Source organism: Leuciscus leuciscus (genome assembly GCF_965113295.1).
Source record: "Leuciscus leuciscus genome assembly, chromosome: 15".
Taxonomy (NCBI): domain Eukaryota; kingdom Metazoa; phylum Chordata; class Actinopteri; order Cypriniformes; family Leuciscidae; genus Leuciscus; species Leuciscus leuciscus.
Genome location: NC_138739.1, coordinates 24256471 through 24273811, shown reverse-complemented (window position 1 = coordinate 24273811; position 17341 = coordinate 24256471). Strand labels below are relative to the sequence as shown.

At 38.1% G+C, this 17341-nt stretch overlaps 1 protein-coding gene across 2 annotated transcripts in view; it reads left to right on the top strand.

The window, feature by feature from the left end:
- The window catches only part of ahr1b (aryl hydrocarbon receptor 1b), a 46678-nt gene extending 41239 nt beyond the window's left edge, over nucleotides 1–5439 (top strand). For both annotated transcript variants that reach the window (XM_082139661.1, XM_082139662.1), the window contains one exon: nucleotides 3347–5439. In XM_082139661.1, the coding sequence (XP_081995787.1) occupies nucleotides 3347–3508 (162 nt within the window). In that variant the 3' untranslated portion in view covers nucleotides 3509–5439. The remainder of the gene's footprint in view (nucleotides 1–3346) is intronic.
- The last annotated feature ends 11902 nt before the right edge of the window (nucleotides 5440–17341 follow it).

Sequence of the window (17341 nt, the reverse complement as noted above, 5' to 3'; positions counted from 1 at the left end):
CTTGGATTGTCTAGGATAGTAGTTTAAAGATATTCTGGGGTCTAAACACTGACATGGCCCATTCCACCCCCTCCATATTTCTATCTCTTTATTTCCATTGGCCTAAATGCTCACTCTGACCTAATTGTGCTCTGTATAAGAGACCAAGATCTGATGGGTCAAAGCTAATGTGCTGAGATTGCATAATGCACGGTGACAGACCTACAAAGTCTTGTCAGTCTCTGGAGAGTCGCTGTGGGGCCCCACACAGGTGGATGTTTGCTTTGCCTGCTGTGTTGCTTTATCATGGTGACTGTGGTTAAGATTGTAATCTTCAGCTTAAGAGTGTAAGCTTCCAGGTCAACCCACCAGCATTTTCCGCTGTACTGATGGCAGCCAACTGTAGCATCTAGTCTATTGTAAATGGGGAGCCCAAGGCCATAAAGGAGAGATAGAGGAAGAGAAGCCTCCACAAAAGGACCGCTCATGCAGCAGGCAATATTCTGAGACCATGGGCCCCTGTCTGCACTCATTTATCCAGACAGTCTTGCCTTTCCACATGTAGGGCACCATGCTGTTGTTCCACATATAGGGATTGTGTTTTCTGTAGATTTTAAGCAGTGCTTGCTAAGGAGACTTTGGTGCATAACACGTCTGTTGTTGTTTGTGCTACAGACATAAATTATATCTAAAATCATGTGGCTTGGTGAGGAAGAGGGGTGCTATTACTTTTATAAGCATTTAGACTTGCACTTCACCCAGCTGATAACCAAAACATATGAAAAAAATCAAATAGACTGAAGGAGGAACCAGAGTCATATCTAGACCTCAAAGACTCGTATAGAGACTTGGGGTGGGCTGTTTTGACTTGGGCCTGTGAGTAACAAACTAGCAACATGCTCATGCAGAACACCTTATCAGTTGCACTGCAACACCCTGACATTGTGGTGGTGATTTTTGCACTGTTTATTGGCTAGTTTTTAAAGATGCATGTTATGATATAAGAAAAGAAAATGTGAGCAACTTTTGCAGACAAAAAATAGGGATATGGATAGAAATAATATGGAAATGAGGATGTTAAACAGAGAAGTGAATCATCAATTAAAGGGCAAGGCAAGACAGAAAGGGAGACAAATCAGTCTATGTCCAGCACTAAATTCTGGGCTTTGGGTATGTGTCTGTATTCAGGGTCATTGCTCTCAGCTGAAAGGATAATAGAGCTTAAATGCCCAGTCAGGCATGAGCAGCTATGACCTACAATCCGGCATCAACATTACCTCATGCATACTAACACTGCACTTTCAAATACTAGCTATTGGAGCTTTGTGATTTTGCTAGGGGTTTACTTATCATCTGCACACCATTCCTACATCATCCCAAAAATGAATGAATGATGAGTTGTTAAATTTCTTGAAAGCAATTTTCTATTATTCTTGTAATTTCTTGTAGTCAGTATCCAGTCTTGTCTGTTCGGTGTTAATCCATGTTAAAACTCTGTGCAGAATTATTAGTGGGGGTTAGAATTATTGCTGTTATAAAGCTAAACCAAGTTTATGAATGCATTTCAAAGTCTATCTTTAAGATACGCTTTGGTTTGCATGTTGAATGTAGTTATTTTTGATGAGTTAGCTTCTAAAAACAGCAATTAGTTTGTTTTTCTGTATGTGATCCTGTTGAATGTGTAATGGTACATAGGCTAGTAATAGCTGTGCGTGTAAACCTCACTTCCCTGGCCTCAAGAAGCGTGCTAGCGACTGACACTAGTGGCTGCAGTCTGTAGCGTCCTTGTTAGCACACCCAATTCCCACACCGGAGATCCCGGTTGGAATCCTGAGTAGGAATAGCGAACTGAGTAGCTATCTTAGCTACTTACCTACTTAGCTGAGTAGGACCGGTTACTAATGCATCTTTTGAAGACCTTAAAGTACCCCACCAAATACACCATCTGTTGTCCAGCTGCCGTTAACCTGCTTAAATAAGCAACTGCTGCCCTAGTGGCATAAGTGACCTCTGTAATTTAGGTCAAAAGTAGAGAAGTCACTAATGAGTAATGCTAATGAGTTGCCGTGGTTGCTTGCTGTGGATTTTTTGTTCTGTATAAACACTATGGGCCCTATCTTGCACCCAGCGCAATTGACTTTGTACACCGATGCATGTATCATTCCTATTTTGCACCCGACGCACAGCGGACTTTTCCCTCGACAGACGCACGTTGGTAAATTAGGGAATGGACTTGCGCTCCCGGGTGCGGTTCAGCGAAAAGAGGAGGCGTGTTCCGGCACAAACGTTCCCTGGTGCTATTTTGCAGTTTCAGAAAACGATTCCGCCACAGACCAGGAAAAACCTAGTGGGGTATTCAGATGCTATTTTAGGGGCGCATTCTTGGCCATAATGTAGCGTGTGCACAACTTTGCTTCTCTCATCTACACACATTTTTGCAAACCATACATAATTACAAGGAAAAATATTCCACACGAGGGAAATCACTGTGGTGTCCATGAAGATGTGAAAAAATAGGCATAAATCTAGTTTACACATTTACCCAAATTATTATACGCCTGTTTAACCGAAGCTAATTTGGTTGGGTTTCTCCCATCCCCATACAATGTCACTTTTCTGTCTTTTACGGCCCTGACAAGAACGTCGGTCTCCTCGGCTGTGAACCGCTCCTGGCGTGCGCCTGGAAAATCCGCCGTTATAATAGTAATCCGCCATGGAACAAGTGAGTCTGCTTTTAAAGGGAATGTGAGATGATGCTCTGATTGGTTTATTTCACGTTATGCCCAAACCACACCTATAAGTAATGTAGCTACTTCAGACCAACCCATTTTAGATTTGCGTCGGGCGCAAGAGTCATTTATCCCGCCGGTATAATAGCAATAGCGCCTGAGATCCGCCCACAAAGTTACTTGCGTTTCGCGTTTGATATTTGCATTTCAGATCATTAAAATAGGGCCCTATATGACTCTTAAAAGCTATGTTTAGCTAACCTAACAGAAGCCATGTGGTGCATTTTAGATTAAGATTTTGGACATTTTGAAGGACAATATCCATTTCTGAGATTCACTCAAACCTTTTTAGCTAGATACATGTCGTAAATACGAGATGACAATACGAGATCTTCTGGCAAATCAATGGCAAAATAAATCTTCAGCAGTCAGGTGGTACAGCGGTCATGTGGTACAAATCGGAGCTCTCAGAAAATTCTGAGTTTACTAGTTGTAATTACGTGTTCCTCACAAAAGTAAATGCATTTTACAAGTCGGAATCTCATAATTACGACATGGCGAGAATGCACCTTTTCACTTTTAGCTATCTTTTTAGCAAAATACTTCTAACATTTGTGTTTTTGTTTGTTTGTTTTCAGATGGAGACAGGCTTTATACTCAACTCCACTAGTGTGGCCTACTCAGGAAGTTGTTTGGTTCCCAACGGCAATGCAGTGGCCACACCCGGCAACAGTCCCCACCCCCTTCCTGAGTCCCTCCTACCTCCCCCAGACCCTCAGACCACTGGTGTATACCTCTGAACACACTTAATAAAGATCCGTCCATAGAGATGCCATCAATCACGGGAAGACTGTCAAACAAAACATTTAAAAAAAGACTTGATTTGCTTACCAACTTGAATTACATTAATTTAAATTCAAATGAACCAGATTGACCTCTGGAATATCGAATACTCCACCCAACATAATGTGATAGTATTCTCATTGATATTATGTCCAATATTTTTTTTTGGGGGGGGGGGATTATTTCTCTAAGTGTCATTATTTACTGCTGCTTTGCGAGATGTAGGGAAATTTTCCCTACAATGCAGTTGATCACAATTTGAGATAATCCGTCTGTAACAGGTGCGTGTTTGAACATATGTACGTGTGAGTGTGTTGACGCCAATCGCCAATCATTGGGCCTCATTCAATGAACACGGGCTGCACAAATTTGCGCAAGTTGTTCGTAAAATCATGTTTGCGTGACTGTAAATCACGTCGAGAGTATATGCAACGTATAGCTCTTGCAAAACTGATTGTCCTGAATCGCAGTAAATGACTTTGATGTTTATATGAACAGAAGATTGGGATGCATATTATTTATGGGAAAAAGCAAGGGTGTAACCGATTGTTTAACGGGAAAAAAAATATGTGAGATGTCAATAATAAAGCAGTTAGCAGTACGAAAAAGAGTGAGACTCCTCTGTAGATGTCACATGTAGATCTGAACCCTTCTCACTGTTACATTTTGTGAGATTAGATTATGGAAAGATGATTCTAGATCAACTTTACAAATCAACTTACCTTTTAGATTCAGGTGTTCATGTGTATAGTGATTCCAGAACCAACCCAGTCTAGCGACGAAGGCATAATAATTTGAATTAGAATCAGGCAAAGTCATAAAATTTTAACATACAATTGACTTGTACATGTTCTATTGACTTTAAATTGTTTTAATTGGAATTTTGTACAAGCCAACTTGTAATATATTACAAACTTGTTTTGATTTGTCTCAATTGTAGAGAAAATCGTACATCACTTTGTATTTTTTAACATGGTTTACTAATACAAATTATTATGCTTTTGTCATTAGACTATGTTGTTAGTAACTTATCAATAATGCATTTTAAAAACCAGTTCAAGAGCAGGATATTTGTCTATGAAAAGAGATTCTGGAAGCTTACATTGTTGAATGTGTTGAGTACAGTATATTGTAAAGCAGTTAAAAAAAGAAAAAGAATATGGTGCTGCAAGGTGTTTAATGAATAAAATTGTTAATTGTTATAGTATTATGAAGTCACTGAGAAAATGAACCTCCAGGCCAGCCTCTTTGTTTTTACGTTTCTTTTTAAAATACATATATATGCTGTATTTACAGACATTTCTTATAAGAGTTACCACTGGCTCATCTATGGATTCAAATTTCTTTAACACGTATATGAGAAAACAATATGACAATCATTTACAAAAATGTTTAAAGAGTACAAGTTTGTAAATAGTCAAAAAAACGTATTTCATATTGTTGTAAGCACTATTTTAAAGAGCACTGCAACCTAACCAGGTTTTACTTTTTCTCCGGCACAAGATGTAGGCTTCTAGAGAGATGTTTTTTGGAGTAAATATTGTATAATTTTTTCAGGTAATGTGTTCTGTTTGTATATTTTAAGAAGAAGTTTTACACTTTAAATAAAAAGAACGTGGTGCCATACTGGTAAATTTTACTTTCCAGAATTTAAATGTTTTAATATTTGTTTAGAAATTATGTCATCCAGGTCAATGATTTGCCATGTTTTTTGTTTTTTTTTTCATGTTTGATTTTTTTTAAATCACGTTTGGATTTATTTTAATATTCTAACACACTGAAAGTAGGCGAGACGATAGGTACAAATGCAGTTCTGTCTTTTTGTCATTTGACTGCTTGTTGAAATGTACAATTTGGTCCTTTAATTAAAGAATTTGTGCAATCACAACAGGTCTCACGATAATTTCTTCTGAATCTTGTCATTTGATAAATGTTCTTGGTTTCAAATTTTGCATATATTACGTATTTAACAAATGTTCTCTTCCTATGATCCCAATTTGTATTTATTTTCTACTGAAACCAAGGAGTTATACCTAGATGAAGTTACAGCATCTACCAGCACAGGCTAACGTTTCCTGTTGCAACAGGAAGTTGGGGCAGGACATATTGATGGGTGTGTCCTACAGATGAACACAGTGTCAACCACGAGTCATCGTGAAATCAGAATCAACAATTCTTATTGTTTATGGAATATTGCAGCATTTATTATAAATAATTTATCTGCACACATCATAATATTTGTTAAATTCATGAACTTCTAACTTACTAATCAAAATACCTTCAACTCTCTCGTGCAGCAACATCTCTTCTCTGATGACGTGTTTACTGGTGGGAGAGCAACCTGTCACTCACATGAGATCGACCAATAGCAAACCACAATGATCCAATGAATTCCCATTGGACAAAATCAAGTCCTGCCCTACATTCTTTCTTGTTTGAGAAGCATTTCACTCGGATATACGTCACAATAGGGAAGAAAAGACTATCGCAACTTCCGTTTCATGACGACTTTAAAGTATTGGAGTGTTAACTTAGCAACATGAGCGACGACAGTGAAGATCGAGAGAGGAACAGGCCTGGACTTATGTTGTGTTTTGTTTTATTATATGTGACAGCAGTCGTCCGTGAGGGGCTGCTGTCTTTACTTTCGTTTTGTTGTTTAAAGTCTTTGAATGTTCGCCAGTTCCCGCCTCCTCCTTCCCACAACGTCTAACTTTGCTACACTCGGCTTGGTGTAAATGCGGCCGTCTCACAAGAATGTGCCTCACCGGTTTTCAAACATTCCCTCTCAGCGCTTTTATCCTCAAGTCTGTATTGACCGTGCCACGGACAGAATGAAATGGCTTCTTTTCACACCTAGCATGGTGTGAAGAACGAGGTTGGCTGAAAGCAAACAAACATGTAGGGGTGGGCTAGATCGCCACAGGAGACTAAACAAACTCCCACCTGAAGAAGTTCAGCAAGTGCCACAGGAAGCGGTTGGGAGTCGAGCTAAAACAGATTATTCACCAAGAAAACAAAATTTCAGTCAGTTCCTCGCACTATCCAATGCTAAAATCTACCTAGAAAACTGTAGCAAGCGCAGAGAAAATATAGGCCTAGTTTATATTTTTGTTGTCATGTGGAGTGCAGCTTCTAAATGATACAAATCTCTCTCTCTCTGTATCGGTGTGTGATTTATGTACACTTGTGACATGATCAGTCGCTCAAGAGGAATGTTAACTCCTCCGTCTCTCTTTAGCCTTAGCAACAGAAGCACAGATAAAAACAGAGATCCCTGGAGATGGAGCCAGACAGGGAAAGAAAGACCGGAATGGGAAGAGGAAGTGGCCCGGGGCTAGACAGGAAGGGAAACAAGAGTTGGAAATGTGTAAAGAGATGGAATGGAAGTGTTTAGAATTATGATAATACATTGAAATAATATGGTAACTTATATTTTTTACAGTTTGCTATGTCAAGTAGCAATGACAGAGGAAGCCTCGGCCTCGCACATTCATGGCCTCGCCCGTTTTTTACATAAAAAATAAGGTGGATAGGCCTAGTCAGGGTATGTGTTATTCATTTAATAGAATTAAAAGAACAATTCTTCAACATAAATATAAATATAAAACTTATTTCAAGTCAATGAATAAAAAAGTGTGGTCAGTTAAACTGTAGGCTACAATCGGAGATTAGGACTGATTGAAATGTGTGGGTGGCTAACTAGCTTGCTAGCTTCCTTCTAAGGCAGCAGTAAGTGGAGATGAACCTTATCTGACTGATTTGGAACTCCCTAAACAGGAAGCGCACTGCAGACTTGACTCACAATTGACTCCTGAAGAGTTTGGTGTTAGCATGCGGCTAAGCTAACAACACTGAAACTCTCGGTTTCACAGACAGTGCTTAAAGTCTAGTCCCAGACTAAAATAAGGCCTACTCCTGGCTTAATCTAACCAAACCAGCCTCAAAGTTTAGCATAAATATGTATTGGGTAGTTACATTTTTTTGACTAATCTCTTTTTTTCTGTCTATGTGGTTAAAGCACATGAGTGTCATCTCAAAGTGCGCCAGGATCACTTTTAATATTCAGAAAGACTAGCATTCCGACGATTTAGCATTTATTAATAATGTCTTCACTGCTTTTAAAGGAAAGGTTTACCTAAAAATTGTAATTCTTTAATTTACTTACCCTTATGTTTTTAAACCCTAGCTAATCAGCCTTCTAGATCAGCTAATGGCCATAAATGGCTATAGCTTAGCCATTTTAAACCAGCTACAATCCAGTCTCGCTGGATTTCAGCAGGGTTGAGGAGTTTTTAATCATTTCAAGACAGATTACATTCAGACATTTTCCAGAAATAATTTTTTTCCCTAATAAATGTCAGACAAAAATGCCCTTGTCATAAAACATTCAACTATTGTCAGATGCTACAAATAGTTTTCAGATGCACACAGTTATGTGATTGTAAACAATGTTTGTTTTTATTGAAATGTTTTCTACTCTTAGATTTTTTGACAGAAAAGTACCATGATATCCATGCTTTTTGGATATGGTACCATGATTATACCCTTGATTTTTGGATATTATATTCATACCCAGGGTTATGTTATACTGGCAGCTAGCAGCTAGTAAAAAGTAGCTAGCTACCAAGCTAGCTAACGCCTCCTGATGTGTAAATTAGCAGTTTCAAATCCTATTTAGGATTTTATTCCTGAATATTCAGTTGTGTTGTCCTTGGATTTGAATTGATACGTTTTTTTATCATGTGAATGTGATATATTAGCTGTAGTAATATACACAAGCAGCAACACAGAGACTAAATGTGATGTCTGTTTTGAAGTTTAGGAAGCTAAAGGTTGTTAAACATTCAGTGAGGTGGTAATAGCATGGTATTCTTTGAAGTACCTAACCATATAAAAACATTGTTTATGAATATGGCAATCATTTAATATTCTGGCATTTATCAAACTACCATAGTATTTCTATCTGATTCACTGATACCATGGTATCACCACAGTATTTTTTTTTGCAAAGGATGTTGTCTTTCTCTCTCGCCATCTGGCTCTGGCCCCAGACTGAGGTGTCTGCTCATGTTTGGAAGTGCGGATGAGTCGAGTCATCTCCTCTCCGGGAACCCGCGGGCTCCTGTTCACTGTCTGCTTGACTCTCACGCAAGGCTGTCTGTCACGTCCCTGCGCTACACACCCCAAAAAACAGAGAGAACAAAAGATTTCATTTATTGTCGCCCAGCGGTTCATTTACAGCGAATGAAAGTGATGTTTCTATCAAGCCTTCGCTTTCCCAGGCCTGGCATCTCTTCACAACGTGTTAACAATGTTGCACATCTATATAAAGTTTTGTTAGCCAATAAATGTGCACACCGCAAAGCCAGTTTCCCAGACACCGATTAAGTTTAGTTCTGGACTAAATTGTGCTATCAACAGGGATTTTTCTTTAAAAGTAAAGAACTTTCGTTCGTTTTCACAGATAATTGAACTTCTTATTCTGAACCTAAAGTCCTAAATGGTCTCTTTTCCTCGATACATTTGCATCAACAACACTAGCACTGTGCTAGCATTAGCCATTTACAGTGCCTCGGTAACAACTCAGCACTCAGTAAAACTCATTTGAAAATGGTAGCAGTTGTTCACTTCGACTATTCAATGAGTTGCGTCTGGGTCAACAAGTTAGAGATTGGCCTTTCCATCAGATATTAAACCGTTTTGTTGCATTGTTCTTGGTATTTTCAATGTTTTCATGGCCATTTCTCTCCAAATCCCCAAGAAAGACTGTTGCTACACAAGACACTTTTTCATCCTCTCTCTTTTTCTCAACTGCCTTTAGTCTGTCAATAGTTATTAGTTCAACTACATCTCTCTGGCCTCTCTTTTATTTCCAGCTCAATTGATTTTCAGTTTGCTGATGAAAGGGCCGGCCCGCGCTATCATAATTCAACACAGGCCTCCGAAAGTAGGTGACCGAGCACCATTGTGTTCAATGCTTGATTCTGGCCTATCATCTCATGCACCCTTCAAATCAAGTTATTATATTTCCAGTGTCATAGAAACAAAATTGCACCATGACGTTATTACGGCAAGTATTAGAGGCATGTTCACAATTGTTTTTGAGAATTATTAGATATTTTATTTTATCTAACATAAAATTAGCTGAGCTAGTTTAAACACATAAAATCAGAGCAGTTGTGACGTTTTTGGCTGGATGTAACGAAAAATTGTAATGCCATAATTCAATCTACTAAATTGATACCTCCCTTCTTTCCTTCAAAAACCCTTTTAAACACATTCATTCTCTGTATATTCTTCAGCTCTTGGTCTGTGATCTTTTTTCTAACTGTGTAAAGCGATCTTGAGCTTTGGAAAGGCACTATAAAAATAAAACATTATTATTATTATTATTATTATTTGTAGTATTAATTTAAATTTTGTGATTTTAATTCCCCCCAAAATTTTCTTGCATTACAAAAAATTACAACACAAGATAAAATGCAGGAATTAAATTGTGCAAGCATGTCTCAAATTTTTGTTAAAAAAATAGCATTTAAGGCAAACCTCAAATAACATTAATAGCAATAAAAAATCTCATATCATATTTGTTTATATAATATTTCATATTAATTCTCTGAATGTTAAACACCTTTTTATCTAAAATGTATATTCACTGGTCAGTCATACAGTGTTTTTATTATTATTATTATTATTATAGTATTATAATATGTATTAATATTTATAATGAACTTTTATTTTTATATTTTCAGTTTTCATTTTTAAATGTATATTGTTATGTGTCTTTTTGGTTATTTGTAATTAGCTTTAATTTTTATTTTAGTATTTATTTTTTATTTTAGTAGGCTAATTCTTCAATTTATTTTATTTCAGTTATTAATAATTTTCATCTTATAGCCTATTTATCTAATTTATTTGATTGTTTTTCAGCTTTATTTCAACCAAAAACATTTTTAATTTTAACGTTTAGTAACCATCGCAACACTACTAGGATTTATCTACCAACAGAATGTTTCTGAGCCTGACACACACACACACACACACACACACACACACACACACACACACACACACACAAGCACACATGGATTTGAGGGCATATTCGCCTGTTGCAGATCAGTGGGTGTCACGTCTCTCACACCTCCGCTAGTCCTGTTCCCATCTCGGTCTCGTTGATGGCTTGTCCAGTATCGTCCATTATGGCTTCACTCTCTCAGCAGGGGTCACAGCAGCAGGGGTTTATGTGTGTGTGTGTGTGTGTGTGTGTGTGTGTGTGTGTGTGTGTGTGTGTGTGGAAGCAGGGCACAGTCTCAAGGGCGAGTCAGGACATTCTGCCCGCGAGTTACCCTTCTTTCAACCATACTTTTAGCAACGCATTTATGTCTACAAGAGACATATGTGACAAATTTGTATTCTATTAAAATAAATATAAAAATACAAAAGATGTCCAGTGTTCCACCACCACGTAAAAAAATAAAAAGGTAATTTCGACTTTTTATATCATTATTCTGAATTATTATTTTTTTTTTATGCAAGTTCATATCTCGCAATTTGGACTATATAACTATATATCACAATTCTGAGAAAAAGTCAGAACTGTGAGATATAAATTCACAATTGAGAGAGAAAAAGGTCAGAATTATGAGATATAGGCTAAAGTTGAATTTTTTTTATATTTTGAAATTTATTTTTTATAACGTTCATCTGGGTACACAGCGTGCACCATTTCACCAGATTTGTATCGTAAATCATTTATAAACCTCAATATGTTTCTAAAATCAATATGTTTCTAAATATGCAAATTGTTGTTCATTGCAATTTTATAATAATTGTTGCTCTTAGTTTGCATGCTTTGATGTTCGCATTCTTGTTCAAGAAATTAGAGTGGCTGTAGCATTTCTACTGTAAAGAAGTGGCCAAATATTAAAGATTAAGTGGACATTTCAATGTTGTTTGGCCAATATTAAAGGCACACTATGCAGTTTCCGTTTTTGTCAAACAGCGACCCCTAGAGTACTTGTGGAGTACTTGTATTTAACAAGTACTTGTATCTGTTGTAAATACCACTCACCCAGAGCCGTCTCTGCACTCTTCCGACCGCGCTTTCTTCGTTTTCTTCGTCGACTCTGCCATGATTCATGTCTGAAATGCGTGCTAGTGTTTTCCACAGAGGCTGCTTCATATGTTGTTGATGTATGTGACGTCGTGCCGTAAAGCAAGTCGTGATTCTCGCAAGATTTGTCGGGGCGCCACCTCTCAAACCTGCATTGCTGGTTTCATTGTTATTATATATATATGATAATGTAGGCCTATACCAAAATACTGTGCACCCTGAGTTTAAATGTACATTGACTACATTTTTAAAAAGACACTTCTTATGATTTTATGAATGAGGCGATACAAATAAGCGGCTAGTATAGATTTTTATAGTTACTGTATTGAAGTCTAGATTGAAGGGTACAATTTAACAGGTATATTCTGCTATTAAAACTACACTTCTGATGTATTTTGTTTTGCATTCATAGGTCATTTTCTGAGGGAGTTCAGGTATGCTGTACATTGACCTTTCCCGAGAACATACAGCAAGTGAATATTGGCTGCCAGCTTGTCCTCCGAGTCCCCGTGCCACAACGACTCCAGTCACGGTCCGCCACGTTTCACAGGACACAGAGGAAAAACGAATATCAAATATTAATACAGCCCATGTCCCAGAAGACTCTAACCTCCCACTCCTCTAACCAGACTCCATCTCTTCTAGAAGATTCAGTTGAATACTGTGCCTTTTTAAGACTTCCACCATATATGTAAAATACCTCTGTTCTTCTGTTACCACTAATGAGACTGACTGTTTGTGGCTCTTCTGTTAGACCCCAACTGATCAATAAACTGTTTGGCATCTGCCCTTGGCCATTTTAATACTGTGGTATCCATTCTGACCTCTCCGTGGGATCTTAATTATGTTTAACGGGATCACTGTGTTCCTTTACTTTAGCAGTAATGACCGGTTTTTATAATTCCAAGCAGAAATTATATAAATGATTCACCCCGGACTCAAATGCCAGGTTTTTAAGACTACAGCTGTGCTTTAATAGAAGCAGCAATATCTTTATAGGAGTTCTGAATAAGGTAATGATCACTATAACTACCACTCACCAAACCCCTTTCTGCATGTTCAATCGATACGCCAGTAGGTGACGACAAGACTGTCTTTATGAGCGACAGACAGTTGACGGCATCCATTGATAGTAGGAAAAAAAATACTATGGAAGTCAATGTGTGCGTTAAAGGCACACTATGCGGTTTCCGTTTTTCTCAAACAGTGACCCCTAGAGTCTCTGCACTCTTCCGACTACGCTTTCTTCGATTCACGTCTGAAATGCGCGCTAGTGTCTTTCATAGAGGCTGCTTCATATGTTGTTGATGTATGTGACGTCGTGCCGTAAAGCAAGTCGTGGTTCTCGTGAGATTTGGCGGGGCGCCACCTCTCGAACCTGCTGGTTTTGCCAGCGGCGGATGATTCGCCCTACTACGAGTTCGTTTACCATCGAAATGATTTCGAAGCTGTTATATTAAGGTACAAATCTTGCATAGTGTGCCTTTAAATTCTAGTCTTCTAATTAAATGTATCTTCTTTTGTGTTCAACCGAAGAAAGAAAATCTTGCAGGTTTGGAACAACATGAGGGTGAGTAAATGATGACAATTTTTTGGGGGTGAATTAATGTGTTTTTTGCTGTTGTTAACTTTCATAATGGAGTGGCCTAGACACTCCAGATGAGTAAGTCTCATGATTGGTCAAATGCCTGAAGGAAATGTAAACAAGGAAAGAAAAGCAAAAGACTCGCTCATAATATTTTGATGGGACTTCTGGACATGAACACGTCTTGACTGCACTGATTTGTCATCCGTGTCAACATACTTTAATATACACACACACACACACACACATTTATATACTATATAGTACATATTTCCATATATTTATATTTTTAAAAAGGGGGGCTGTCAAGAAAGATCCAAAAATTGACAGGGGAAAGGATTTTTTTCAAGAGAAACTAGATATCGTTATTTCTTCCATCACTGCTTCTGTTTTATTGTCTTTTTGAGGATACAAAGCTTTCATTTTAATTGTTCAAATACTTATGTCAAGATCCATTAGTTTTGATGCTAACATTTCAGCGTTCTGCTACACCCAGACGCTATGCCGTGCTAACCAGACAGTATTTATTCAAAACGAGCTTGATTCACATTCTTATTCATCTGAACTGGTTTCCCAAGGGGAAACTTTCTCTGAAAAACAGGAAAATTGTTCCACAGCTCAAAGAGGACTCTTTTTAGTCAATCCAACAGTTCCCTTGAGCACAGAGTGGGGCCCCATCTAATTCTTTGCTTGTACGTCACAGAATTTATTTCCTACAAAACGATTTAGTCTAAAGACTAAAGTCTGCTCTTATCTTAAGGTCACACACCTCTATGGAAAACAGGCACTGTGTGCAAGTTTATACAGAAGACAAACATGGTTTCTCCAACTTTGGGCGTTTTTCCCAGCTGTTGATTTTTATTCAAATGAACACATTTCAACATTCTTCTTTACAAACATTAGAACCTGCATCTATTATGCATATATATTATCTTTTATGTAGTGTGTAATATAGCTGTTTGTGAAAATTCAAGGTCTGCAAAGTTTCCAAAATCAAAGTGCACAACAAGTGGAGTTATTGTCTCCCAAAAGAAAGAATCAAATCTAAACTGCCTGGAACGAGTTGTTAGTAATTCCAGTCTCACTTCCTGTTACAAACATATGTAGGTACCTACATATGTTTGTAACAAATTTGCATAATGGAAGCCTATGGTCTTCATTGGCTACCTGCGAACAACTTTAACCCGCTCTCAAAATTTGTATTTGTTGTATCACAGTTTATCAAGTGCTGAGGAAGCTTTGGAGATGAAATCCAGATATGGTAATGGACGTTTAATTTCCAGCAGTAGTAAGCAGTAGAACAATCACAACAGACTGGGTCATCTGACCAATCAGAGCAGAGAAGACCAATCATATGAGACTGGGCCGTCTGACCAATCAGAGTAAAGTAGACCAATCATAACAGACTGAGCCATCTAACCAATCAGAGCAGATAGACCAATCACAACAGACTGGGCCATCTGACCAATCAGAGCTGAGTAGTCCAATCATAACAGACTGGGCCATCTGGCCATTCAGAACAGAGTAGTCCAATCACAACAGACTGGGCCATCTGACCAATCAGAGCAGAGTAGATCAATCACAACAGACTGGACCATCTGACCAATCTGAACAGAGTAGACCAATCACAACAGACTGGGTCATCTGACCAATCAGAGCAGAGTAGAACAATCACAACAGACTGGACCATCTGACCAATCAGAGCAGAGTAGACCAATCACAACAGGCTGGACCATCTGACCGAACAGAGTAGGCCAATCACAACAGACTGGGCCATCTGACCAATGAGAGCAAAGTAGACCAATCATCACAACAGACTGGACCATCTGACCAATCAGAGCAGAGTAGACCAATCACAACAGACTGGACCATCTGACCAATCAGAACAGAGTAGACCAATCACAACAGACTGGACCATCTGACCAATCAGAGCAGAGTAGACCAATCACAACAGACTCGACCATCTGACCAATCTGAACAGAGTAGACCAATCACAACAGACTGGGCCATCTGACCAATGAGAGCAAAGTAGACCAATCACAACAGACTGTACCATCTGACCATTCAGAGCAGAGTAGACCAATCATAACAGACTGGGTCATCTGACCAATCAGAGCAGAGTAGAACAATCACAACAGACTGGGCCATCTGACCAATGAGAGTAAAGTAGACCAATCACAACAGACTGGGCCATCTGACCAATCAGAGCAGAGTAAACAGTTAATGGGCCCCATTGAGAAAATACTATGGTCAATCATATCTTATTTGGTCAATACTACTGGGGTCCATCAACTGTTTGGTTACCGACATTCTTCAAAATATCTTATTTTGAGTTCAGCAGAAATGATAAGCATGTGAATTGTCTGTATAAATGAAAAACATTTTGGGCTTTAGGAAAATAAATATCTCCACATAAATTGCGAGAAACCAAGTAATTGACACCATTCTTGGCAATATGTCACAAGTAATTTCCTGAATTTAATTAACCAAGACAAAAAAACTCCCAAAAAAATATATTTCTGCTTTGTGTTTAACATTTCTCTGTCAATATGACTAAAGCAAAAATACAGCATCTCTCTAAACATGTTTTTTTCCATGTTTATTTGAATCTATCAAAAGCGCTAAGATTTACAGGCTACAGCTGTGCTGCAACCAATAATGGAGACACAAGATACTTTTTTTTGTTTTTAGTCTCTCTAAAATATCTTTCATCCCACACTGTTCATACTAAAAACATGAATAATACCTCAAATCACGTGGCTCGTTGAGAAAAAAAATCCTTTAGCCACTTAACAACACATTAGCAACCAGACCCAGAACAGCATAAAAAACACTTAGCATTAAGCTAACAACCACTTAAAACCCTTCAAGAACATAGAGGCAAAAACAGAAGTTTAAATAACACTGTTATCTTTCTAATTTTAAGCTTTGGAGTGAAATGCTGATCTAAACCAGCCTTTCTTTTCAATTATAAGCAGAACTTGCACAAAACAACATGGCTAACTCATTCCAGATTAGCAGGCAGGAGAGAATGAACTGCTAATGCCACTTTACTCTCACACAGGAGCATTGTGTGCCAAATTAGGACATTTTACACCACAGAAATTTAAGCTTTGTGGTCAAAACAGACATTTCTGGACGTAGTGTACTCGATACGAACCGCAGATGTAAACAAGTGAATCAGTGAAACAATGCAAAGGGCAACAGAAAAACGGGCTTTATCCTCGAAGGTAAACAGTGAGGGAAAATATCTTCTATCTTCTCTGTTTTTCTTCCAACCAAACAGATGAGCAGTCAATTAGTGACGTCATCATGATGGAGGCAGATGTGAGGCAGTCGACGGAATCTAAATATTTGCCCATGACTTATTTCGTGTCCTCGCTGACCTTTCATTTTTGTTCCGTCCTTTGATCCATTTCTTCTTCTTTGTTTTTCAGGGTTGTTGTTGTTGGATGTTGCTGAAGTTTATCGGGTTTACGACCTTTCTAGTCCTCCTTAAAGGTATAGTGTCTATTTTTTTCAATGTTTAATGTACTTTTACTGCTAAGCCCAACACAGAAACATTGGCTCAACCAATAGAGTGCAACTGCGCCCTTTTTTTTCTCCATTCATTTCTCCCATAGGGATTTCAAAAAAGTCTTTTTAGTCAAAAAAGTCAAAAAAGTGTTTTAAGCCATGAACCAAGCTACGAGGTGAATTACAAACTTTGATTTGAAGCAATATATTTTAAGTTTATTGCAAAATATTAAAGTAAATAAAATCTTACACTTTTTTGAGACAGTAGGCAGACTTGATTATGTCATTTGTGGTGCATCATGGGAGTGGGCGGAGCTAACTACATTTTTACCAGCTGTGGCGAACTTTTGGCCTGATTTTGTCCGAAATTATGTCACACCAGTTCGTTCTCCGATTTCATTTGAAGTCTGTCAGGGCCTTTAGCATTCGCATCTAGTTATACAGTATTATGCCTTTATTATTTTTTGTTTTGTTCATTTAAAAATGTGACAGCTTCAGTGTTTTACGTTTCTTATTATTTCAACAAAAACGTCACAAGCTCCACCTCCGCTGCTGTGCAAAGGATTGTGGTTA